The sequence below is a fragment of the Semicossyphus pulcher genome, unplaced genomic scaffold (assembly GCF_022749685.1).
Source record: "Semicossyphus pulcher isolate SPU_LCO1_2020_fin unplaced genomic scaffold, fSemPul1.0.p SCAF_28, whole genome shotgun sequence".
In the NCBI taxonomy this organism is placed as follows: Eukaryota; Metazoa; Chordata; class Actinopteri; order Labriformes; family Labridae; genus Semicossyphus; species Semicossyphus pulcher.
The window spans coordinates 5,602,171-5,627,389 of NW_027211702.1; the positions used below are offsets into that span (position 1 = coordinate 5,602,171).

The following is a 25,219-nucleotide window of genomic DNA, read 5'->3' on the forward strand; positions in this document are numbered from 1 at the left end:
TTAATCTTCCCCTTTTTTCCATCTGCGTCTCTCACCTTGTGTTCGGTGGGATCGGATGATGCTCATGGAGCTGATCCAGTCAGGAGAGATCTTTGACACCAGCGAGTACAAGACCTCAAGGCTGGTGGCGTCCACCACAAGGATTTCTGGGTAATGTCCATTACAGAGCAGACGTCCCTCCCTCTCAGTGCCGATAGTGAACTGATAGAACTGAAGAAGCACAGAAGAATGGGAGACAAAGAGGAAGACAGCACAATGAATCGGCTGTCATCTAACATAAAAAAGCTATTATTTGAGAGTCTAGCGTGTGTGTGGGTGTGTGTCTTACACTAATGTCAGTGTGAGCGCACGCCAGCTTGGTAAACTCGATACAGCGTCCATCATTCACATCCCATAAACACATCTCCCTGTGGAGACAAGATCGAAGTGAAGTTAGACATACATGAGCAGGAGGCCAGCTGCAGCTGAACTCTTATCGTGACATTTATATGTAACATTTGTCTCATCTCTTCTGTATGATGAGGTTTAAGGTATTGCTCGTACAGTAACACAGACAGTTATATTTATCCATGATTATAAAAAACAATTATTTTTTTAAAAAGTAGATTCCCTTGTCATAACAGTTCCAGTGCTCAAGTCAGTTCATTTAAAGGGCACAGAGACTGCTTTTATACGAGTACAATGGATCGTTCTGTATGCCTCTGTTGTGCTGCAACCACTGATAAACTGATGAGTCACCTGACAGGAAATCAACTGTTTGCATATACCAGGGCAAACTGTAACACATGGAAAACACAAACTGGTTATAGCTCCTAACATAAGAAAGAAGGCTCTCCTAAAGTGCAGAACTATGAGCTTAGAAATCCACGTTATGAGGTGATTCTGCTGTACCACTTTAGAGCATGTAATCACAATCTATATGAAACTTCTGACAGATCAAAAAGTGCTTACCCGCTCTCTGACGCACTGACGATGTACTGCTTGTCACTGCATGCACTGGCTTTTGACAGACAGGTGATGGAGGCAGTGTGACCAAACAACATGGCCCTGGGACAAATCTGAAGAAGAACAGGGGGTTCATGTTAAGACAAGAAGAAGCAGCGTAAATAAGAGATAGGATATAAAATCACACATGTTGTCCCTCATCAGTACCTCCAGCTCAGGCGTCATATCCCAGAGGCAGATCTGTCCGTCATGGCAGCCGGTGATGATGGTGCTGAAGTCGTCCATCACCAGCAGGCTGCTGATGCAGTGGGTGGGTGCCGTGCGGCCCCAAAGCACTATGGGTAGAACCAAACTGTTCCCCGACATTATGCTGATGTATGTCTGGAAGGATGGGGGACAGTTAGTTACTACCTCCAGATTGTAAGTATCTTCATATTGTCCAAACCATATTGAAGATACTAACGTTTCTAATTATTAGCATTAGATCTACATCACATAGTTTTTAAAGTTACCTGTATGTCACCAACTCATGTAGCCAATGTTTGAGTCATAGGGTCTTCAGTTTTCTCAAAGTGAACGACAGCAGACAGTTGGTGATGCTGATTTTAAAGCAGCTTGTCTGAGGATGTCAGAGGAGCTAAAAGAGTTCATATCCTTCAACATTACCCTTTTCTGTGAGCCTTTCTAAAGAGTGGACATCTATGGACATTTTGTGACTTTGCCCTTTTTGCATTTTCTCCTTCAATGTTTGTTTTACTTTTCTATAGGCTAGTTTATTATCATAGCAAAGAAGGTTGTGATTTGGTGACATTCAATTCAATACGTGAGGGAACTTCTTAAACATGGAAAATAACATTGTATGTGTTCTATGTTGATGTATTTGACCTCTGCACCATTCTACATTAGTATTCTTGTTTACATTATCCTGAAACAGTTAGACATTGTACGCTGTGTTCATTGTTGCTTCATACTTTATATATATATTGTTTTAATGTATTTTTTTTCTCCTGGGATTCATATTTTCCCACCAAGACAATTTGCCATGTCATTTTAAAGGTGCTTAACACTTACCATGTTAGCATTGCATGCTAGTATGCTAATGTTTAGCATAGAGACACATCATATCATACTGACATTAACATTACTTGCGTAGACACATTCATTGAGGCTTATCAACTCAATATATTTGATCATGTCATTGAATCAAAAACATCTTCACTAAGTCACGAATCATAGCCTTGCCACAAAGGCAAGCAATGAAGCAGCTGTGACCCTTTCCCAGAAATTGACAAAGCACAGTAGACACTTTCGCATCAAAATATACAGTTTGTATTTTCGTGCTTCATTGGATTAATTACCACTGGCTTCATACTCAGGTTTAAAGGCTAAGCAGTAACGATTAGGGCGATACATTTAATTCACAGTCAGCTGCAGGACAGTCAAAGACACCTGGGAGACAGCCAACATTAGATAATTCTGCAAACATTTAAATATAAGCTACATGTAAGTCATCGTCAGACGTTAGAGGACAGATTAGCTGTGTAGTGACCCACGAAGTGCTAGCGCTAACGTTTAACTACACCTGCAATGTCGCTACTACCGGGTTAGCATCACGGCTAACGGAACCAAAACACAATGATAAAAATGGTATATACGTACCACAACAGGAGTCCTATTGGGGCATTTCCTTCTAATGAAAGTTTATCAACGAAAGTGGGCCTCCGTGGCAAATAAAATCCGAAATTATCCTATTTTTCGGCTTATTTTTGGCTGCTTATTCCACTGACAAACCGATCTGTTCGGTCAGCTGATCACGCGACAACTGAAAGCTGCTTCCGGTCAAAGTAAAACCATGAGCTATCACTACACGAGATATTGGTTTTCCAAGACCTTGCCAACGAGATATGTGTTATTTGAATAGCATTTTCTGGTTATTTAAGAGGTACGAAAAAAACGTAAAAACAATGTTTGATAAATACAATTATGAATAGAAATAGAAATATAATAGATACACAGATCAGAATCAGAATCTTGGTTTATTGCCAAGTAGGTTTACACATACAAGGAATTTGTATTGGTGATTAGATTAGATGTAAATCGACGGAATAGTTCAAATATTTCTCCTACTTCACCTCCTAATTTTATTCATATATTTTCAAATATACGAATTATTCGACTACTTAACTTTTGTAAACCTTTCACAAGCAATATTTTTTTTACATTTTTACATTATTTGTGTATCATTATGCTTTTCATGGTCTGGGTTTTATTCTGAAAGTTTGCATTACATCTTTTTTGCTTAGCGGAAACCGGAAGTGACACCAGTGTTGTTGCCGCCAGCTGATCACACGTCGCCGAGCTTTGCGTTTCATGGCCGCAAGTCTGCACGTGTCCGGCGATTCAATGAGGATTTTGGACAATTTTATAGCAATATTCGTTTCTTTCTAAATTAAATTATTTGTTTTGACGTGAACGTCGTGTATTTTGAGTTGTTAAACGCGTGTCATTGCATTTAAACAGGTGGAAACGTGTTTATTTATGCTAGCTAACAGCGTGGGCAGGGGAGCTAACGTTAGCTGAGCCGGAGAACAACATGTTCAGACTTGTTCCCAGACACGTTGAGCGAGTGGAGGGACGACGACATATAGAGAGTTAGAAAACGTGGCAGTTATTTTGATACATTTTGGACTAAAACAATGGATTACCAGTTTCCACAGCAGCTTTTTCCTTCGTTTTACAACTGCGGACCGCCGGACTCGGTGTTAAAACACTGCGCTGGAAACTGGGGCTGTTATGATCGAGTCAGACCTCAGGTGGGTGAACTGTCAGCTCAATGCTACAACTAATGCTAATAACGTTATAATGATGCATATTGATTGCAAGTTATCCAAACAATGTCATATTTGTGCAAGTGAAAAGTGTGTTTAATGGATATAGGGTTTATAATTATTCTTATTATTACGTTATTATTTTTATTTTTATCCATCAATTGTTTGCACTTTTTTTCTTCTCTGACTCGTGACCTGCTGTAGCATGTTTTATCCATTCTGGGACAATAAAGATAATGTTATCTCAACTTTGTGATTACAGCACAAAGTTTATATATATTTTTTGCTGTAAAAGCTAAAGGAAATTGATTTACAGTCATGCATGACAGAGAAATACTGCTCATAAGTCAACATTTGAAAAACAAATTAGCATTTCTGGCTTTAAAATGCCTGTGTTTTATTATTACATCAAGTATGATTTATTTAAACCTCCATCAAAACCTGCTCTGAGCTTTGGAGATTGTTTTTATCTTTTTTTCCATACATTCATTTGGTTTTTGGATTTTTAGTTCTGTCTTGACTTCCTTATTTTCTCTCTGGATCTCAGGGAGGCTCTGGACCTCGCTCCAGCTGGACGTTTACATCCCGACATCAGGTCAGAGGGGAGATATGGCGTCACACTGAGCCCGTACCGATCCCCCTCCTGGCCCCAAGAAATTGTGAGTCCATCACAGAAGTTTTTTCCCCTCAATGGATGTCATTTAGGTCTCTGAAAGTGGTCCTTGTTCATCCTCATTTTAACATATCTAGTACTGAAGCAGGTTGGGGACTTAATAATTGATACTTGATGTGTTTTTACTCAGTCATTTAAAGATGAGGGGGTAAAAACAGCCACCATATATGAGGAACTTTTCTTTTTTTAAGTCTCAATTGTTTTATGATTAAGAAACATACACTCAACAAAATGAAAGCTCTTTAATTTATACTACTTTAACATTCAGTCAGGCAGTAAATATTCACCTTTCTGTTTTCACCTTGATATCCAAACGTGTTTCTCAGGAGAAAATTATGAGTGAATTGACAGCATAAAACTTGGAAACGTGTTATAAATAAATACATGAAATAAAACAGTGGGATAACACACAATTCTGTATTTTTTTTCTATCAAATTATGAAGGTGAACAGTACAAATTCAGCATGTTAAAGTTTCATTTAAATATCTGGAACCCCTTTAGACATTTGTGTTATTATAGTCATCTTTCCATTGTTCAATAATATCTGTAAACATGTTTTCTAGCTGTCCTTTGGCCTTCAAAGCCTCCAGATCCGCTGGACTTCAGAGAACATGTGAGTACAAAAATCCAAAGCAGGAAATCAAATGATCTCAGATTTAAGAGATCTGTGCTATGTGTTTCTTAAACCTTTAATCTAAGATTGCTTAGATTATTCTTAGAACATTCCTACATAGCCTACCTGTTGTTTTCTTAAGGGACTATAGTGTTCATTGCTTTTTAAGCTGCAGGATAAATAAAAGGTTTATTTCTTCACAGGGACAGAAAAGGTTATTCGTCATATTAATGTTGGTCACAGTTTTACAGATACAAGAGGTTTAATCTCTAAAAATGAAGTAAAATGACCTTTAACAATGTTGTTCACGTCCTAATACATAAAACAAAACGCACTCCAAATCAGGTGAATAAACAGGGTTCTTTGTATTTAGATGCAGAACTTCTTCATGGATCACTGCCAGGACGCCTTTGGCTGCATGAGTGAAATTCTGGGTGAAAACATGAACTTCAAACACGGACGGAAAGAGGTGAGTTTCACAAGACTACATGTCCTGTGACAAGAATGTTTCACAATGTTTGTTTGGATTCTTGTCAGACAAAATAAAAAATGTACAGGCATCAGTTTGGCCTCTGGGAGCTTTTTTAAAACATGTCTGTTTGTGTTTTTCAGAGATATCGGAAGAATTCAGTCCACATGTGGAAGGTGAAAAACTTCCTCAACATGATGAATCTTAAAATGTGAGTGGACCAGACTGACTGGGTTGAAAGTGAGTGTCAGTGGAAACAGTAAAGACATCAAATCAGACAGTATCTCTGGTTTTCTGATTGGTGTTGTTATTTAAATAATGTTGTATCTTTTTTCCAGATGTCAAAGGTCATATTCATCCAGATCTCTGGATGGGTACAGCGCCCTGCTGTCCGACGTGGTGCACTCCGTCCCTCCCGAGCTGCTGGGTTCTCTGTTGTATGAGGAGCTGACAGAGCAGAGGGACCGCCTGCTGTTCTCTGAAGGAGCCACAGGGGGCGCCCTCGCATTCGTCCCCTTCTCACAGAGCTGCAGTGACACTCAGCAAGGCTGCCTCATTTACCCTGGAAACCAGGGACTGGACTGCCTCAGTATCCTTAAGAATGGATAACATTCTGCACATTTAAAGGGGAATTCCAGTATTTTAAACATTGGCCCTTTTTTTTTTTTTTTTTTTTTAAACATCTTGAGGTATAAATGACCAACGGATACAAAAAGTCTTAGAATTGCTCCCTGAGATTGTTTCAGCCAAAAGCTGTGAAGCAGGCTCTGATAGCTGCAGAGTAATCCCTGCAGGCAAATGTGCCCGCTTCAAGTTTGTCCACTAATAGTTCTTGTTTTTGCCACTGACACTGACTGGTATTGTTGGTAGTGTTTGACAATGTTACAGGAAGGATTTCTACAGAGATGGACCTTATTGATTAAACCAGAAACGGCTGTCAACAAAAAACCTGACCAGACTCACATTGCAGAACATGGGAGTTGCTAATCCACCCCAGTCTCCACTGCTTTTTTATTTTGTGACTTTGGTGTTCCTAACTCAAACTCATGAAGCAGCTGTTTCCAAACAGGTCCCATGCTCTGCAAGGCAAAATGTTTTTTTGTTCAAAGCGTCTTGTGGCTTTAAAGAGAGCGATCTAGTGTGTCTCTCTGTAGGGATCCGTTGCACAATGTCTTTACTGTTTTATAACAACAATCTGAGCCTGTCAGTGGCAAAAACAAGCACTTTACATTTGCCCCGAAGCATAACACTCTGTAAACTCTTCTATAGACTTTAATATGGGCCATGACTCTCTCTCTCCCTCTGCCCCTTCACCCAAACAAAAATGGCAGCAGTAAACATCCCTGTTGATTTCTACAGCTACATGTTTGGATTAAAGAAATACATCTTGTGAAGTGGTTCAGATGTGAGAGGCACTGAATTGTTTTGATAACAAACAATAGGGAGTGAAAAACATCCCAGAGTGATGGTGTTCCTGCTTTGTTGTTCCTGCTGGTTCTGGTCCTTCACGCAGTACCTCAGACTTCCACAGAGTGGCGCTAAAGCACAACAGAGAAGGTTCTTCCTGTGTGGACGCCAGCAGCAGCGACCTGTTCAGCTTCCAGCTTAAAGGCCCCGTCAGACAGATCAGCACCGCCGCCCTGTTCAACCAGAGTAAGAAAACATCATCAGGCTTGTTGTGTGGATTATCTGTCATATAGTCCAACCTGTGCAGGCATTTTTACACTAACACTTGGTTGTGTTCAGGTTGTGTTGCCGTGCGGTCGGATCATCTGTGTGGAGTTTGGAGGTCCAGTGACGCAAACGAACCTCGTCTGCTGCAAGTCGTAAACACCAAAGAGGTCGCCACCTGCATCAGTGTCAGGTGAGTGATAAGAAACAGGAAGTGGACGTTTTTGACTGAGGAGAAGTTGTTAAAGGAGCATCTTCTTTGCTGTTTGTTGTCAGTCCTCATGTTTTAGGTGAAGTTCTGGTTGCAAGTGAGAGCGGAGTGGCAAACCTGTGGACTGTCGGCAAAGGGTGAGGATGTTTTTGTTTTGTTTTTTCCAGGAAGGAAGATTTATTTTTCTGTTTAGTGCCATCAAACTAAAATAGAAGTGACGCTCTGCCCCGACAGGATGCAGAAGATTCGGGAGGAAGACAGCAACCTGTACTTTAACGCCAAGTCATCGTGGCGATGGTGCGAGTTCTCTGCACATCCGAGGGTGATGCTGTACGCTGACAGGACCGGGGTGGAGCTCACAGACATCAGGGTGAGATGAGAGGTTGTGGTGGTCTTATTTTTTTTTCCTATTTAAGTATGAAAAAGATTTGGTTTACTTTTTGTTTGTTAATTCCTGATCATCTCCCTTGTTTCATGTCTCTTTCCCTCCTCTCCGTTCTTCTGTGAATCCAGGTGAGCCCTGTCATCGGTCACACACTGTTTCGTATCAGCAACACCTCCGAGTGTCGCAGTGGAGAGAGGCTCATCCTGTCCAGATATCTGGGAGACGCCCACTCCTTCCATCACCTCGTCACCACTCAGGTACATTTATAACAACAAATTACACATAAACAAATCCAAATATTAAAACTGACAGATATGTCAAGCTAAATGAGGAGAAATGTGTCTAAAATAAAGATAGGTAGAATAGTTCCTTTGTGGGGTGCAGTACCTGATCATACCACTAGAGGTCAGGTGTGTTCTTTGGGTTTGTGGACTCTGTAGGAGTAAAACAATGTTCCAAGAGGTTAAAAGAAAGAAACAATTCATACGTCTGGAATTCTTAGAACCTAAAAAGCTTGAAATGTTGTTAAACTGAATGTAAAAACCCAAATTGTTTTCTCTTCTCTTTCAGTATTCAGCCTACATCATGGACGAGCGTTTCCCCGGCATGCCCATGCTTAAATGGGATCACATGATGAAGTCCCCTCCCTTGTTTTGTCACGTTGTTCCTGGCTCCGAGTCCTCTGGCTCAGGAGTGGGCGGAGCCAGGACCACCAAGGTGCTCCTGGGCTCCCACAGTTCTCAAGAGATCACAATGCTGCAGTACTCAGGTCAGTCGACAGAGGGCGCTGTGATCGTGCAGTTCATTTATATTTTATATTATTATATTATATCTGCAGCTCTCATGTGTTGGTGTAACCTTCTGAATGAAACCCCCTCTGTTTATCATGTGTGTTCACAGGAGGCAGAGCGGAGGCCTGCACCAGTCGAGGTCCTCCTCAGGCTCTGCTCAGACCCAGAGACAGTCTGAAGCACCTTCCTGTTCAGATCCCTCACCGCCGGGAAACTGCGACCAACAGATTGTCCTCACCTGCTGCAGGTTTGCTTTCCTGTGTGTTTGTTTAGACCTAGAGAGTTTTAGACCTTAAGGGGGATCAAGACGAGTCAAAAAAAGTTAATCATTTAATAAGCAAAAGCCTGGGCCCTATTTTGTACACATGTGGTCTAAATGACTTAAAGGTATAAAAAGTTTTGGAATTTCTCCAGTACAAAGCTTTAAGTGGCAGCAATGAAAAAGGCTGTATTGGCTGAGTTTCCCATAAAACAAAGCCTAGTTCTTAAAATAAGTTTACATTAATTATCTTGTTCTCAGGTCTGACTTGTATCCAGCAGAAAGGAGGAAGAGATGCAGAGGGTGAAGAGAGTATCTGTATCCTACAGCTGACAGAGGCAGGAGATATTTTCTACCAGATCCTCGAGCCTGAGCAGCCAGACACCTCTCCACATCGAGCGGCAGAGGACGAACCGCTGCAGAATCAAACTCCGAAAGAGACCACAACACCAGGAAGAGCAACATCAGCAGACTCTCAAATGGTTGTATCAGAAACATCAAGCGACGAAGGGGTCATCGGGCCAACTCAGGCTCCAACTGCGCTGAGATTTGTGGCTGAAACGCCAGAGAGGAAACAACGAGCGGTGTATACATCCTCTGATTCGTCCTCGGAGGATTCAGAGTATGACGGGAGAAAGAGTCGAAAACTGAAGCAGTTGAACTTGCAGGTCATCGTTAATGATGATCCAGAGCCGGAACAAGTGAGCGGATTGGACGAGGGTGCAAAAGATGGAAAGGATGGTGAAAATAATACCAGCCATGAACCCGGCAGCGTGGAGGAAACAGTCGACAGCTCCAGCAGCTCGAGTCACGTTGTTCAGACTCCGGTGAAGCTCAGCGACAGCGCTCTGGTCACGTGGAAACATTGGCTGCAGAAATTGATGCGAAAGAGTCGAGAGAAGAAGCCCCGCCCACACCGCCTGCAGCACATTACAGTCCAAACTGAAGGCCTTCTCCATCCATTTGACGGTGAAGCAAGAGATTCTGCAGAAGAAGAGCGTGTGCAGAGCCTGAGGCGTGATCTGAGAGCGTGCATGTCCAAACGCTCACTGCTGGTACACGACGACGTGTCCACCTCCCTCACGGCTCCAGATTTGGAACCAGTGCCGGACACGGTGGACACAGACGCCTGGACGGATCAGCTGAGCCAGCGCCTGACGCTCTCCTGGCAGGGGGAGGAGGCATGGCGGGCGTGGTGGGAAGAGAATTTGGGGCTGAACAAGGAGCAGAAGATTGAGGCTCTGAGGAGGAAGAGGAGGAGGGAGAAGGAGGCAAAGAGAGCTTCAGGACGGCGCCTGGAGCTGTCGGGGAGCTTCACCTCATCTGTTAGCTACCAGTCCGAGCTTTCTGACTTCTCTGATTCGCAGGGCTGGTCCTCTGCGGCGAGTCAGGGGGCGTGGTCAGACACAGAGAGTATTAAGTCACAGTCTGAGGGTTTTAAGGAGAGCGGGACACCCAGAGCTGAAACACCCTCCATTGAACAAACTGACGGTCCTGTTCCTGCTACGCCTCAAAGTGTTAAAGACAAACCAGGTGAGCCGCAGACTCCCAGCAGCTCCCGAACCCTCACCCCGCCCCAGACCCCCCGCAGCTCCCGAACCCTCACCCCGTCCCAGACACCCGGCAGCTCCCGAACCCTCACCCCGTCCCAGACACCCGGCAGCTCCCGAGCCCTCACCCTGTCCCAGACACCCGGCAGCTCCCGAGCCCTCACCCTGTCCCAGACACCCGGCAGCTCCCGAACCCTCACCCCGTCTCAGACACCCAGCAGCTCCCGAACCCTCACCCCGTCCCAGACACCCGGCAGCTCCCGAACCCTCACCCCGTCTCAGACACCCGGCAGCTCCCGAACCCTCATCCCGTCCCAGTCACCTGGCAGCTCCCGAACCCTCATCCCGTCCCAGTCACCTGGCAGCTCCCGAACCCTCACCCTGTCCCAGACACCCAGAGTGAACTCCACACCGGCCAGTCAGAGGAAGAACAAACGCCAAATGGAGGACGTCCTCAGCTCTCTGTTTGGACCACAGGTAAGAGGAAGGGGGGGTGTTTGACTTGTAATCTCATTGTGAACTTCATTTTCTCTCAACCCAGGAAGCCAAGCACCAAAACTTTGTACTTTCCTTGTTGTTCCCACTTCAATATTTTTTCTCATTTTCCAGCCCAACACCAGTTGGATTTAAACTTGTAGAAAGTAAACTTTGAGGGGACGCTGGGGAGGGCTGCTGTCACCATGCTCTAACTGAATGTAACACCAGAGTTTAACCTTTGTTTGCTGTTAGGATCAGTGTTAAAGCCATCGGCTATAGTCTGACTACGATATATCCTCTGGGAGTGATGTCGAACTTTGCGGGCATCCTGGTGTAGCCAGCGTTTAGCGATAAAGGACTTCCAGCCAAGACTTCCTCCTCCGTGCGCTGCATTGTTTACAGTCCAGTCAGCAGCTTGAGAAGCGACCGTGTGTTCTAACCGCTGAACGGCTTTCGTAACACGGGGTTAAGCAATTTTGTCTCATGTTGAAGTTTTGATCTAGAACAGATTGTTAGCTGAACCGCCTGCTTTTGCTCTCCGCACGGACTGTTTTTCCTGCACACGCAGCAGCCTGCTGATACGTGATTGATCAGTATTACTATACAAGCATTCTACAAACGGAAACCAGAACACTTCCTGTACATTTTTGTGTAGAATCTGTAAATAAAGATTAGTCCACTGGCAATATGCTTTTGTGAACCAGTGAAAGTTTAAAGTAGGTAGAACGGAAATGCATTGCTAGAGGACTGCTAGCTTGTAATGCTAACCCAGCTAACATTGCAGCCTCAGTTACTACAGATAACACAAACTGCTGCTCACACACGAGGGCGTCTGTGGACAAAGGCTGCTTCTGTTTCTACTCCCTTGATTGTTTTTCTTGTTGTACATTTAAACCAGGTGCATGATGGGAAATAATCTCCACAGGAGTCTGGTTCAGTCTTGTTAATTGTGACCGTGCAGGATATCCAGCTTTTGCAACATCTTCTCGTCTGTGTCTAAAATGTCTTAAAGAGTTGAGCTGGTGTCAAACTCAAGTCTTCTTCTAGTGTTTGGAAGACATGTAGTAAACTTAAACATCTGAAACCTGCTGTACGGTCCCAAACAAGGCAGATAACTTAGGCCACAAGATAAACAGCCCATTGATAACAGAGATATCAGATTGCCCTACATCTGTCTCTGCTCTGTTTCCAGGATGAGCCCTCTCAGCTTGACGATTACTTCCTGGAAGAGGGGAGCGCCATGCTGCCCGCTCATCAACCTGTGGCCTCCTCATCTCAGCTCCGCAGCTCCCAGTCTGTCTCTCAGAGGAGCCTCGGGGTGAACCTGTCCCAGGACCCCTTCTCCTGGTCCCAATCTCAGTCCCTCTCCCAGAGTTCACAGGGACGATTTGGGCTGTCGCAGGCGTCGCAGGCATCGCAACCAAAGAAGAAGAAGTCTCGGATGGGATTTTGATTCATTTGTTGGAGTTTATCGTCGTTTGGAATTCCTGTGGAAAGTAAAAACACCGGGTCGAGGAAACCAGTTTGATTACTGGTGTCTGCAGCTGTTTTAGGATCTGTAAAATGGATGTATACTGGTTTTATTCGCTGGGACTGTACTTGAAAAACTGAACCTGCAAACTGGATGTAAATCAGGAGGTCGTTTTGGAAACATATCCATCACAGAGAAACGTCTGGAGGCTGAAACAGACGGACTGCAGACGGGTTTGGTAGGATTTAACGGTTTTTTATCTTTGTTTTGTGGTTGTGTCTTTTGTTTGTTTTGGTGATATCCTGTGAGTGTGTTTGCGTGTGTGTGTGCACGCTCACACTGCAGGTGACTGAGCGGATGTTTCAGAAATGACTGCTGTATTGGTTTTGGCATTCACTCCATGACACTGTGTCGTAGGTGTAACCTGGTTAAAGAGGAAAACCGACTGGAGTTCAAAACTTCCTCCCACAGGGGACACGGCTGTTTAAAGTGAGATATACCCTGAAAAGAAATGTGAGAAAAAAGGTCAAAGAAGTGAGACTAAGCAATGATTCATGTAAAATGATCCGAAAATAGGAACTGCTGTTGTTTGATTAAAATGAAAAGACTCATCTATCCAGTTCTTTGCAGTGTAAAAACATTAAACCAGGCTCAGACTACAGGAGATTTAAACCTGATTCATCACATGACAACATGATGAAGGAATCTGGTCTGGGACCTCCGTCTGCACCGATGCTGGGCTGGGATTTTCTGGTCATATGAGGAGATTCAGATCCAGTCTAAAACCTCCCCCACAGCTCGGACACTCGTGGGGCCCGACCCAATGATATGAAACATGTTTGATTTTTAGGATTTAATTATATGGATGATTTCATCCGTACATAGACCACGATACTCTCATGGCTAAATGTTCAAGCTGCTCCCTCTCCTTGTAGACTTCTCTCTTAGTGGCTAACATTAGCTAGCATACTGCTGTTGACAGACCGATGACTGTATATAAAGATGGACGACATGTTTACATCTCCTCTTGTTGTAGCCAAAACCCCCCCCCCCCCCTGCCATCTTGCATCTTGGGCAGTAGGGATCGGCTGGTGGAGCCGCAGTATTGACGTCACGCCCCTTCCTCTACCCCAAACACACATTTAACTTGTGGACTTGACGTGTTGCAGTCCTTCAAAGTGGGATGCTGTCTGTTTGCATCTACTTCCCTGTGAGATCACGTTAAATCAAACGAGATCACGTGAGGTGTTTTTTTGCTTCATCTGGCACACGCAGTGGTCCCAATAACATCCTGTGTGTGATCTGTCATGTTTCTCCTTTTTGTGCCTGATGCAACCTGATTTAGAACTCCTGTAGTCTGAGCCCGGCCTGAGACCTCTTCTCTTGAGCTAGTATCTCTGTTTACAAACTGCTGCTGCGATTTGCTGCCGGTATACTGGAGATATTCGAGGCAGGCCAGTTTCCAAAACAAAATCTGTGACAGTATTGGCTTCAAAGTACTGTTTTCAAAGATGTTAGGAATTTCAACATTCTTGGACGTGAAAAATTGGTGCAAAAATCACCATCTGGTTATAAGTTAGACCCTGTGCGTGTGCGTGCGTGCGTGCTTGCTGCTTCCTTATACCAGTTCTGTTTCTCAGACTTCACTCAGCTGTTCTTTCCTGATAAATGAAAGTACGTCACTCGCTGTGATGAGTTATTTTTTGTGAAACTTTTCTACATCTGCTTTTCTAAACAAAACTGAACTTATTTTCTCAATAAAAGCACAACTTGGAGAAGAGCTGGGTTCTCATTGAGACACAGGGAGGTGATGAATCTCAGTCAGTATTCTCAGGGATGAAAAGGGATTTGGGGATAAGGAGGAAAGCAATATTATGAGATGTTTTATCATATGACTCAAAGAGTTTGCATTTACAAATATCTGAGATAAAGAGTTCTCCATAAGCTCCTGAAAATAACAGGGTTCCTGTGGATCCTTAAAAAGTCTAAAATTTGATTTTTAAAATTTCTTTAAAAAAAATTTTATTTTCACATTTGAGGGGTCTTAAATTAAATGTGGCACATTGAATGAGATACGTCTGAATACTTAAAAAAAATCCTATAATGCTAACTAGACAGTTTAGATTTGACTATTATATTGTTTTGTGGATTTGCTCGTTCATGTGACAGTTCATTACGGCAGCGTATTACAAACACATTCACAAACCGAAATGCAAGTTTAAGGAAATTTGGCTTGAAGATGAAAAATACAGGGAAGGTTTGGCAGGGCCAACAATGACTATGAGGCAAGAGATGCAAAAAGCTTTTTAAATCGGGACAATGGGAATCAAAGCCGCTGAGTCCCACGTGAAATCTGAAAAGCTCTGACGCTTGGAAAGTATTCGAAGAAGTGCGGCACCAATGGAGTCTTGCATGTCTGCTGTTACGACATCATCGACTCCTGCTGGATCACAGACCACTAATGTTGGATCTAATCACATTGCAGCTGTGCACAACAAATCGACACATTCATACAAGTGAAGCACCGACATCCGCTCACCTTTTTAAGGAAATGTTTCCAGGATCCTTCCGGGAATTTGTCTCTGTGTTTGATCAGTAAATTCAGCCCTGGTGCCGCTTTTGACTTTAGATTATTTTATAGAATAAAAAATAGTTGATTCTGCCACATGTGTGTTAACAGTCGTTTGTTCTGCTGTGCATCTAAAATATGGTTTTTAATAGTGTGCAGCAACCCTGAATAAGGGGTGTGTTTAAGCTGTTGTAACATCATCACAGAAAGTTTTTGGTCACAGAGTAAATCATAAAACATTTTGTTGCTAAAAGTAGTTTGTAATAGTCAGGCATATAGGTGCATCTTGGGAAACATGCGAGCCCATGTCCCCAGCAATTTATCTTTTTTACTAGAAATCCATCCAACGAAATGACAGAATGTATGACAATACTTTTATAAGAGGGTCCTTGGGAGGACATCTTATCAAATGTGGGTCTAATTTGTGTCAATTCAGGTGAAGAACTGCGATAAATGTTTCAAAGCTTTGTACAAAAAAAAAAGGCAATTTAAAAGTTTAGCTCCATTTAAAAGGACCCTATTTTAAGTTAATGCAGCCCCTGAAATCATAATTTCACCAATGAACACCTTATTACCACACACTTCATAAAATTAGTTTCATGCTATTGCACCATCCTGAACTAAGAGGTCATGACCTTTTGTGTTTTGAAGCAAAAGTGAAACTATTTGCTCAAAATATCCCAGTTTCATTGTGGTCATCTTAGTCTCTCACGTTCTCTAACCACTGTGAGTTTATTGTAAAACTATTTTGCGTTCAGTTTTAATGTGATGTACCAAGCAGCTGCTGCTGCTTGTTGTTTACACATGAAGAAGAAGAAAAGTCAGACAACAGATTAAAAAACAATATTTTTATAAGATTTTCTTTTTTCAGTACAGGTGACAAAAAGAGAATAAATAACTTAATATCTACAAAGAACTATTAACAGATTTTTTTGTACATCATTTACAGTTTTACATGTTTTTATATTAACATTTTCTTACATTTTTTAAACTTTTTTTGACACTGTCAGCATTATTTAGTTCCACACAACATCCTCTCTGAACAGAACAAAGTTTTTCTTTTGAAAGCTACATCCTAAAGTTGGCAACTTTGACTTTTTAAACCAGGTCATACATACACACATCCACAAACACGCACTCGTTAAATATGTTTATCTGAACACCCTGTGGTGTGAGCAGGGTGAGAGTCTGAGGGGAAGGTCAGACGTGCAGAGTCGATTCAGGTTTAACTCCCTGCTGCCTTTGAGCAAGGCACTTCAACGGGCTGTCCTGACGACTGAACACGAGCTCTGAGCGTCCGTTTCCCTTCAGACGCAAACCTCCAGTCTGCCCCTTTAACACTTGAAATGAGTTTAAAGAAACTGTGCAAATGAAACTTTTAACAGAAGAAGAGAGCAGCTGGGCTCAGATCAGCTCACTTAGTTTTCAACCCTGTTATTCAGAAACATCTAGACTGCTAAGTGATGGTCAGGACTTCAATGAGAACTTAACTCCTGTTACACAGTAAAGGTCTTCAACTAAAATAAACTCGAGGACAAATGGTGCGAAAGACAACATTTCGACACTAGATGTAGTTTGGAATTTGCCCCGGCCAGGTCCTGAGTGAACTCAGTACGAACTGTAGGTCACATTGGAGTCATTAACCTCAAGACTAACAGGCCAAAAAGGACAAAACATAACGTAGGTTTGGGTTTAAAATCCCACCATGAACCTATTTAAAGTTATTCTTTAGATTTGTAAATAAAGTTTAAAATAAAAGTCAAAGCTTTAGTCGAGGTCAAAGATCCTTTTTCACCAAATTGGCAAGATGGAAGCTGCAATATGCAACATGAGAAAAATAAATATGCAGTCCTCATCCCGAGGTAACAGCTAGACATCTTATCAATGTCTCTGAACCTGAATATGCACACGAGAAATAGCATTTCAAGAAAGGGTCGACCGCAGCTGCTCTCGTCTTCTGCACATCAGAGCTCCTCCTCCTTACTAAGAACAGTCTTAAGATTATTAACAGTCTAAAAACATTCTGATAAATAAACACCACGTTTTAGCTTTTTTTTTTTTTGTCTTCACGTCGACAACACAAGTCACTTCAGGTCCTGAGCTACGTCCGAGCGTTGACTGAAATTGTCTGACAGCTCACAAGACCGGACGGTGCACCGAGTCGACTGAGTTTTCATTTGTCCTGGAATGTGACATCTCAACATGCACCAACACGTCTACTAACTAAAAAAAAATCTACCAGGAAGAGTCTGGACTGCTCAGCTGCCAGTTGTTGTGCGATTCTCCACCAGCACCAGAGCGTATTAAAACGATAAATTAAAAAAAGGACGTCGTCTGGTAAAGAGCACGGAGGGTGGAGGCGGCGAGGCACGTGGCGGCAGCGGAGGCTTCAGGCGTGGAGGTATTGGCGGTGTTTTTGGCGGCGGAGTTGCAGCGGGAAGAAGGGTCCTTCGGCGTCGCTGCCCAGAGAGCTGCTGAGAGACTCCTCTCCTGAACTCATCACGTCCTCGCATGAATCCTCACTGTAGAGACACAAACAGGGATATATTGTCAGTATACGCAAGCATACAGGTAAAAGGGGGTCTGGACTTAAAAATGAGTAAAATCTGAATTTGAGGCCTTAAAAGGAAGATAATGTTTGCAGACTTCCTTTTAAATATGTTTTTTGGCAGGAAATAAGTATGGGTCAAGTCATAGCAAAATAAGACATGTCTCATGATGTGGTGTGTGGGCCGCTGGGGATAAAAGATAAGCTCCCTCTAAATGTAATAAGTTAAAATTGTTTCTTTTAAGGTAACTTATCTGAGCAGGATCAGGGAGGTTGTGCATTAACTTTGCAAGTTAATCTATAACTCAAATTTCCAATCCTTTCTTTGCCAGCAGGGACGTAAAAATGTCATAAATCCAACTTGTTGAAACATGCAGAAAGCAGGTGTGATACTGTAACCTTCTAAAACAGAAGATAATTAAAATGTACGGTTTAAATGACGTCCACAGTGCAGAGAAACTCAGACATAATCCATCTGCTTACAGCTGATCTCATGCCCTGACTCATGCCAGTTAAAAGTCTGACTCAGCTGTCTGTTCAAATCTGCTGATTCTGAACGTCAGGAGTGGAATTAAACTCATAAAAAAGTATATAAACAAAGGTTTGTTCCATGAATGTGGGTTAATGATCAGTATTTACACGAGTCAGCTCTTAAAAGTCTTCACGTCTGCTTCTTTCTTTTTCTCTGAACAAACATGCCTGAGGTAAAAGTTCTCCAGAAGTTGCATGTTACGTAAAGGGAAGGCCCTCTGGCCTCATGTGACATCATGGAAACGTCTGTGTCAGTGGGACGTGACTGGTGACTCGCACACCTCCCATCATGCAGCGCTGGGAGATATGAGAGGCCCCCGACGGGTTGAGACAGTCAGAGGGGCTGGTCTGTGTGACGTGTTGTTACAACATATAGGGAACTTGTATGTTGCCTCAGGAGTGTTTTTGCGCACACATTACACTGGGAAGAAAATCCTCCTTTAAACTGTAATAACCTTAAAATTGTAGCTTGCTCTTACAACCGAGAGAAGTTAAACATGTTAGACCGATTTGAATCAACCTTAAAAAGACAAACTCTCTGCAGAGTTTCAGTGTTTCATTTCTTTAAAAATGAATCATCGGGTGTGTGTGTGTGTGTGTGTGTGTGTGTGTGTGTGTGTGTGTGTGTGTGTGTGTGTGTGTGTGTGTGTGTGTGTGTGTGGCGACACACGGGTGTGCCTGGTTCCTTTGAGTCTTTAATGCCTCTGTTGTTGTCAGGCGTTTTTGGAATTTACAGCAGATTTGACCAGCTGTGAATCATCACATGATGCCACATGATGCCAATCTGACGTATGAATAAGAACGAAACTGAATCCAGCACAAGTCAAAGTCTGACTTTTAAAGCACAGCACTGTGAGTTCTGACTGAACTGTGTTTGTAACAAGTGTCAAACATCATAATTTAATGATTTTATGATTTCTTTTTTTTATGTGGGCTCAGTGCTTTTAGTTTGTCAGCTTTGTAAGCTTTTTAAGATTTTAATATTCCTAAAATATATCTTGCTCAGTCGTGTGATGAGTTCTAATAGTGTTAGTATCTTGCTCAGGTGTGTATAGGGGTCTGGAACATGTGAATTTTATGGTCTGACAGTCTTAGTTTTTTGCTCAGGTGTGTACTTGGGTCTCACGGAATAAGTATCTTGGGAAATTTAAGTGTTAGTATCTTGTTGCGGTGTATTTTATGTTTTGGCAATGATAGTATCTTGCTCAGGTGCATTTTAGGTTCTGACAATTTTAGTATTTCGCCCAGGTATGCATGGAAGTCTGGCATAATGAGTGTCTTGCTCGGGTGTGTTTGGGCTTTTGAAAGTGTTAGTATCTAGCCAAGGTGTGTATGGGGTTCTTACAGAGGAGTATCTTGCTCTGATGCATTTAATGTCCTACGGTTTTAGAATATTTAAGGCGTGTTTTAGGGACTTGACAGTGTTAGTATCTTGCTTCAGGTGTTTGTGGTTCTTACAGGGGTATAAGTATCTAGCTCAGGAGCACTGACAGATTGTCAGAACCCAACGTATTTTGCTTTGATATGTGTGGAAGTCTGGTATGAGTATCTGTCTAGGGTGTGTGTGTGGATCTGACGCTGTTAGTATCTTGCTCAGGTGTGTTTTGGTTTCTAACTTTGTTGGCATCTTGCTAAGGTGTGTCTGTAGGCCTGACAGTGTTGCTCCTGTGTTATGACAGAACCGGTATCTTGCTTAGGTGTATATGGGAGCTTGACTGTGGTAGTATCTTGCTCAGGTGCATTTGGGTGCTAACAATGCTATAATATGTCTGATGTGTGTTAGTGGTTGTGAGAGCATTAGTATCGTGTTCAGGTGTGTATGTGGTTCCGACAGTGTAATTATCTTGCTCAGGTGACTTTGGGGGACTGACCTCTCGCTCTCATCCCAGCAGCCCTCTGGGATGGTGGGCAGTTCAGGGATGCTGCGGTAGCTGTGCAGGTTCTGGGCGGTCCGCCGCGAGACGATCCACTGCAGCTTCCTGTGGTTGGGTTTGCTGCATTCAGGGGACGCGTAGTCCGACAGACAGAGCGCCACACGTTCGCTCCATAGCAGCAGCTCACTGTCCGCAATCTGAAACCAAACCACACAGCAGATCAGACTGGCTGTTTGGCCGTCTGCCCCGTTCACTGACTGATGGTGTATTTAAAATAACCGAGTTACTTAACACATAATACTATGTTCCTGTAAACAGACACCTGGCTTCTATTTCCAGGTCAGGAGGTTAAATGAAACCAGGTTAAAAGAGCGTCTGTAGGTTTTGTTCTGAAACCTTATCAGCTGGTCACGTAACACCTGAAGCTTCATATGTTGGGCGGAGGGAGGGGTGGAAAGACAAACATGCAGGGGAGCAAATTCTCGCTGTGTCAGCAACATATTAGGGTCTATGACATGATCCTAATCAGAGAAACTATGTAAAGTCCATATTTATATTTTGGATTAAAATATAAAGTAAAACTGGATGTTGTTCTAAAAAAAAAACAAAGGCTCCTAAATAACATCTTATCAGGAAAATAGGTAATAAGATGAAGCCGGGTGAAACAATACCAGTTTAAGGACAAACATTTGGTAGTTTGCAGAAATCCCACCTTCACCGCATGCCTTTGAAAGTCTCTTTTCCTTTAATGCAGTGCGTCTAGCTGTCACAACACGACAGCAGGTTATATAACCACAGCCGTCAATAGGAAAAAAATGTTTTGGACCAGAGCCGGGCTAAGAATAAACAGATACACCCCCCACCCCACCCCGACTGCTGCTGTTTAAAATGCGACTACACCTATTACTGTGTTGTGTTTGCTTTTGCTAAACCAGAGAATGGTAGTTTCACCTGCAGGCTAAGTAAAGTACCTAAAATGTTTGTGGTGGCAGCTGATCCAGGAAATTGTGAGCAGTTAATTGACTTCTATGAAACCACGAGTCCTCTGAGATCAAACCTTTAAGAATCTCATTTCCTTGTAAGTTAATTTCCTCAGAGCTGCTGTTGTTGTCTCTGCTGTGGAACGGCAAACTGTATTTTTTTTGGCTTATTACGTGGGGTTTTAACAGGTGTTGCTTTCCCTCCATGTATGAATGTAGTGCGACGAAGTCATGCATGTTTACCTTTAAGTGTCTCTGGATGTGATAGGCTATCTCCAACATGTCCTCCGACTGGACGGCTTCGATCTCCTGCCTCAGGAGGGACAAGGCCAGGACGGACGGCTGAAAGTGAAGAACAAACAAAAACAGGTTTAACACTTTACCAGAGTCTCAGTGCTGTTTTATAACTAATATCTGAGTGTCTTATTGGACTGCTGAGCTGATGTAATCCAGTCTGACCTTTGAATCCTGCAGTGAATTCTTACCTTGGCTTTAGAGAAGGAGATCCGGCACAGACAGGCTTTGAGCTGAGCCTCCAGCTTCTCCAGGCTCAGTGTCTCCTTCCTGTTTAAACAGACCGTCAGGTTAGGCTGTGTTTCCAGACAGACAAAATCAACAAAATCAACATTCGATCATTTTAAGACCTAAAACACAGAAAATAACTTACTATTGAGTGATTTCAGGAAATTTAAGACCCTTGGAGGCTTGTGAAATATTGAAAACAGATGTGGTGTAATCTGAATATCTTGAGTTTTGAACCAAAGCTTAACTGGGCAAAACAAAAACAACACACTGTGCCAGGGTTATGCAAGCGTGAGGGACTGCCAGAAGCAGTTGACGACAAAATCTTATCAGTGCACCTCAGTCAGACAGAGTTAGCTGATAGTTAACTGCTGTCCTACATCAAGTGGAGCTGCTGAAAAGACAAGCAGTGGGGTGGTGAAGCTCTGCCAATCAGATCATGGGAAAATCTTTGTTTGCATACCAATCCACACGCTGGTATTTTGTGTAAACATTCAGAGATGTGAAATTCATCCTGAATGTGCTTCAACAAAAGCTGCAAACTTGTTATGCTATAAAAAGATTTATGTGCATCAAGAACTGAACTCAGAACATTACAAGACATTAGGTTGCACATGATATCCTGTAAATGGTGGTCTCACCTGTCCGTAGAGTGCGAAAGTGCAATCTGGTGGTACAGGTGTAGAAAGGTTAAGGCAGTGATGGCTTTGGACTTGAAGTTGAGCTTCTCGGAGACGATCTTCTCCATGCGGCTGAGGTCGGACACGGTGAACCTGCACTGTCCGATGCGGATGAGGTCATCGCTTGGCGTCACGTTGCACTCCTCCTCCGTCACTTTGGCCGCTATTTGGAGGCAGCTAAGGCTGACGCATGAGAGGTGCTTCGGCTGGATCTGAGGTGGGAAAACACGAAGGTAAGAAATAGGTGAAAAAGGGACCTGAATTTACACATAAACTATTTATTAAAACCGATTAAGTTTTTGTGTTTAAACTTGTTTGCTTCTACATCTGCTGTTAAAAAGAGGCTGGAGAGGTTTCAAGCAGCTAAAATGTGTCACCAGGCCAGGTTAAAAATGAAAGCTGTCCTATATCTGGTCCTATTAGGTGTGAACATGTCATACCCTCATCATGGCCAGGAATCTGTCCAGCAGGTTAACGGCCAGGACGAAGGTCTGCGTGCTGTAACCGAAGAAGCTAGTCAGACTCCATAGGTCCTCCACTTTGGCATCCCTGCACTTGGCCGAGATCCGACTGTCATCCTGCAAAACAAAGACATGGTGTTGAATTACCTTGTTTATTAACCACTGATGGTTACTTACATTGTCATACATTTGTTTTTCTTTCTTTTATGTTTTATGGACTTTATTAACCAAAATACCACTCAAAAAATGTCTAATTTAAGCAGATTAATGGATTAATGATGACAAGTGTTCTCACCTGTGTCGTGGATTCGATGAGGCACAGCCCCGTCTCTTTGGGGAGATAATAAACCTCCTGCTCATAGTTCAGCCTCAGCTCCTTCATCAACTTGAAGGCGTCCATGTTTCAGCTGGATCTGGAGCAAGTGATCTCTTGTTCTTAACACAGTATTTTCACTGCAAAACAGAAAAACCAGCAAGTAGATTCAGTTAATCTGACAAAATACAAGACCTAAAGGAATCACTGTGACTAAGAGATGGGAGTTTTTAAGCGCAAATTATGAAAGTATTCTGTTTAATCTATTAATAAACTTATTGTTTTTAGGTGATGAGACAGCTTTAATGATAGTATTTTTCTTTGGTTTCACAGCTCTTTGGACATAATATAAACTTCAATTCTTATTCTTCTTGTGTTATTTTTCCATTATTTATCTTTTTTGTTGTTGTTTGAAGTGTTATGTACACTGTATATCTCTGGCCTACATTTGCTGTCAGCCCTAACAGGGGTCACAGCTCGGAGCCCCGCCCACTCCCCTCAGCTGGGCTCCGGTGTCAGATTTCCTGAGGTAGACGCCTTCCCTGTCCTCTGACCGAAAAACAACTGCTTTTCCAAGGTTCTGTCTGTTAATAAACAACCCAAAACACACAAAAATATAATCCACACGGCTGAAAATCCTCGGTTTTATTGTTTTACTTGATGCTAACCGAGGAAGCTAACGTCAACAGCATCTAGCTAGCGTTTAAATCCTCTCTGATCGGAGCGGGGGAGGGGCTGCTTTTTTCATTCCTCAGACGTTAAAAGGTCTACTAAAACATACTGCACAACCAATTTATCAATATAAAATTAATATTTTATTGATTATAGCACCGTGATAATGTACCATGCCCATCAAAAACGGTTGTTGTGGTTTATTTATGCGAATATAACCGTGTAGAAAATCTCTGCTTTGAAAAGGAGACGGATCCAAGGGATACCAACAACAACAGAGAGGAAAAACATCTTTGGCTTTAGCAAGAAAATTCTCCATGCAAACACTTGTAAAATTGTTATTTTTAATCCTAAAAAACGCAACAAGGTGAAGAAAACAATTCCACTATTTCCTTACAGAGATTGAAACTAGAAAATCCCCATAAATACCATTTCAAACTTCCTTATTGTTCAGTCCAAATTGTGCAATAGGAAAAAACTATAATAAGAGACAAGTTAATCGTTTTCGACAATAATGGGCGTCAGTTGAATAATATGATTATTAATATCCCATTGTATACCGTTCACTTTAACCAGCTATGTTCCTGTATCCCCAGTAAATTGTTCGCAACAAAAGGCAAATTGTGTTCATTAAATACGCAAAGTCGGTTAACTATGCGTGTAATTCTAAGTAAATATATATATTTAAATGTGTACTCTACCTGTTAGTGCAGATTAAATCCACATATCTGTTGTCTTCGGCTGTAGCGTTTAACGTTACTCCTTCTCGTCTTCTCTCTCCTTTCTCCTTTTCTCTCTTTTGTTGATGTCCATAAAGCTCACGCCCACATTGCGACGTCACATGCCAGCAACCAATCAAAGTCGTAGGTTCAAGAATAGACTTCACCCACTTTCCGACTAAAACTATACACAAATTACACACCTAATGTTTTTTTCTCATCTTTTCACTTTATATTTGACGTTATCAACAAGAATTGTGTCCTTAAGGTTGATAATAAATCTCCAATGCTTCGTTACATCGAAAAACAGCCCATCTATTACATGAGACGATCCCCCTCTGACTGACGTTGTCATTAGCCAATCAGGGAGCCGCAATTTGGTACGTTCAAATAGTCCGCCCAAAATGGGATGATTTGGTTGGCTATAAACTATACAAACTCCTGACGCAATCTTTGCATTACGTAGTGCCTTCTGACTTTCTGTTATATGAAATGTCTTCAAAAATGTCAAATAACTCTTATGAATGTTAAAAATGGTTCCCAGTGTTGCTTTGAAAAAAATAAAATAAATTAAAATAGTTATAGTCATATATATAATGACTATGATAATATTATATATAATATTCTTATTGTGAAGTTGACGAAGATAGCCTACAAATACAATATAAAGGATTATTCATGTTTTCAGAAAATGGTTGGTGAAACATTGCATATAATTGCGAGTAGCTGTTGTATTCCTAACATAACCCCCCAAATAATATGTTCAAGCATCAGCTGTCTGTTTACGTATTTAAAAAATCACCATATTGGTCTCTATCTGAGTTCCGCTTTTATTGAGGAACGATCACATACGCAAACAGATCCCTGGGTTACATCATAGTCAAAGACTAATTCACCATAAACTTGACACTTGACAAACGAATCACAACTCATCCTCTTACGTTGCTCAAGTGTGAAATTTGGCAAGGAGTAAGCTAAAACTAAGGGGGAAGCAGCTAAATAGGAT

The 25,219-nt window shown here is 42.3% G+C and overlaps 3 protein-coding genes across 3 annotated transcripts in view; 1 reads left to right on the top strand and 2 right to left on the bottom strand.

Annotated features, from left to right (window-relative positions):
• LOC138605065 (WD repeat-containing protein 7) overlaps nucleotides 1-2,744 on the bottom strand; it is a 112,054-nt gene extending 109,310 nt beyond the window's left edge. The window contains exons 1-5 of the mRNA XM_069677143.1: nucleotides 2,605-2,744; nucleotides 1,153-1,326; nucleotides 952-1,058; nucleotides 329-407; nucleotides 36-210 (exon numbers count right to left, since the gene is read on the bottom strand). Coding sequence (XP_069533244.1) covers nucleotides 36-210; nucleotides 329-407; nucleotides 952-1,058; nucleotides 1,153-1,311 — 520 coding nt within the window. The 5' untranslated portion in view covers nucleotides 1,312-1,326; nucleotides 2,605-2,744. The remainder of the gene's footprint in view (nucleotides 1-35; nucleotides 211-328; nucleotides 408-951; nucleotides 1,059-1,152; nucleotides 1,327-2,604) is intronic.
• A 581-nt stretch (nucleotides 2,745-3,325) lies between these two features.
• Nucleotides 3,326-13,377, top strand: taf1c (TATA-box binding protein associated factor, RNA polymerase I subunit C). The gene is made up of 15 exons (XM_069677268.1): nucleotides 3,326-3,758; nucleotides 4,321-4,432; nucleotides 5,011-5,060; nucleotides 5,434-5,529; nucleotides 5,673-5,740; nucleotides 5,868-6,118; nucleotides 7,051-7,182; nucleotides 7,276-7,393; nucleotides 7,477-7,548; nucleotides 7,646-7,781; nucleotides 7,925-8,053; nucleotides 8,367-8,565; nucleotides 8,697-8,834; nucleotides 9,108-10,873; nucleotides 12,066-13,377. Exons 1-15 carry the CDS (start codon nucleotides 3,642-3,644, stop codon nucleotides 12,324-12,326), a joined length of 3,645 nt encoding a protein of 1,214 aa, XP_069533369.1. The 5' UTR covers nucleotides 3,326-3,641; the 3' UTR covers nucleotides 12,327-13,377.
• Nucleotides 13,378-15,746: 2,369 nt separating this feature from the next.
• ccng2 (cyclin G2) lies at nucleotides 15,747-24,281 on the bottom strand. The gene is made up of 8 exons (XM_069677129.1): nucleotides 24,196-24,281; nucleotides 22,805-22,962; nucleotides 22,489-22,626; nucleotides 22,010-22,260; nucleotides 21,332-21,410; nucleotides 21,090-21,188; nucleotides 19,864-20,063; nucleotides 15,747-17,435 (listed from the first exon to the last, which is right to left on the bottom strand). The coding sequence occupies exons 2-8, from the start codon at nucleotides 22,907-22,909 to the stop codon at nucleotides 17,303-17,305; spliced, it is 1,005 nt and encodes a 334-aa protein (XP_069533230.1). The 5' UTR covers nucleotides 22,910-22,962; nucleotides 24,196-24,281; the 3' UTR covers nucleotides 15,747-17,302.
• Between the last annotated feature and the right edge of the window lie 938 nt (nucleotides 24,282-25,219).

Bases quoted from the DNA above. Each gene is read 5' to 3' on its own strand.
- ccng2 (XM_069677129.1), bottom strand. From the start codon at position 22,909: ATGGACGCCTTCAAGTTGATGAAGGAGCTGAGGCTGAACTATGAGCAG. The intron at 22,261-22,488 runs GTATGACATGTT...TTCCCACCTCAG, and splicing joins GATTCCTGGCCATGATGAGG to ATCCAGCCGAAGCACCTCTC. The intron at 21,189-21,331 runs GTAAGAATTCAC...CTTCACTTTCAG, and splicing joins TCTCCTTCTCTAAAGCCAAG to CCGTCCGTCCTGGCCTTGTC.
- taf1c (XM_069677268.1), top strand. From the start codon at position 3,642: ATGGATTACCAGTTTCCACAGCAGCTTTTTCCTTCGTTTTACAACTGC. The intron at 3,759-4,320 runs GTGGGTGAACTG...TCTGGATCTCAG, and splicing joins ATGATCGAGTCAGACCTCAG to GGAGGCTCTGGACCTCGCTC. The intron at 5,741-5,867 runs GTGAGTGGACCA...TCTTTTTTCCAG, and splicing joins AACATGATGAATCTTAAAAT to ATGTCAAAGGTCATATTCAT.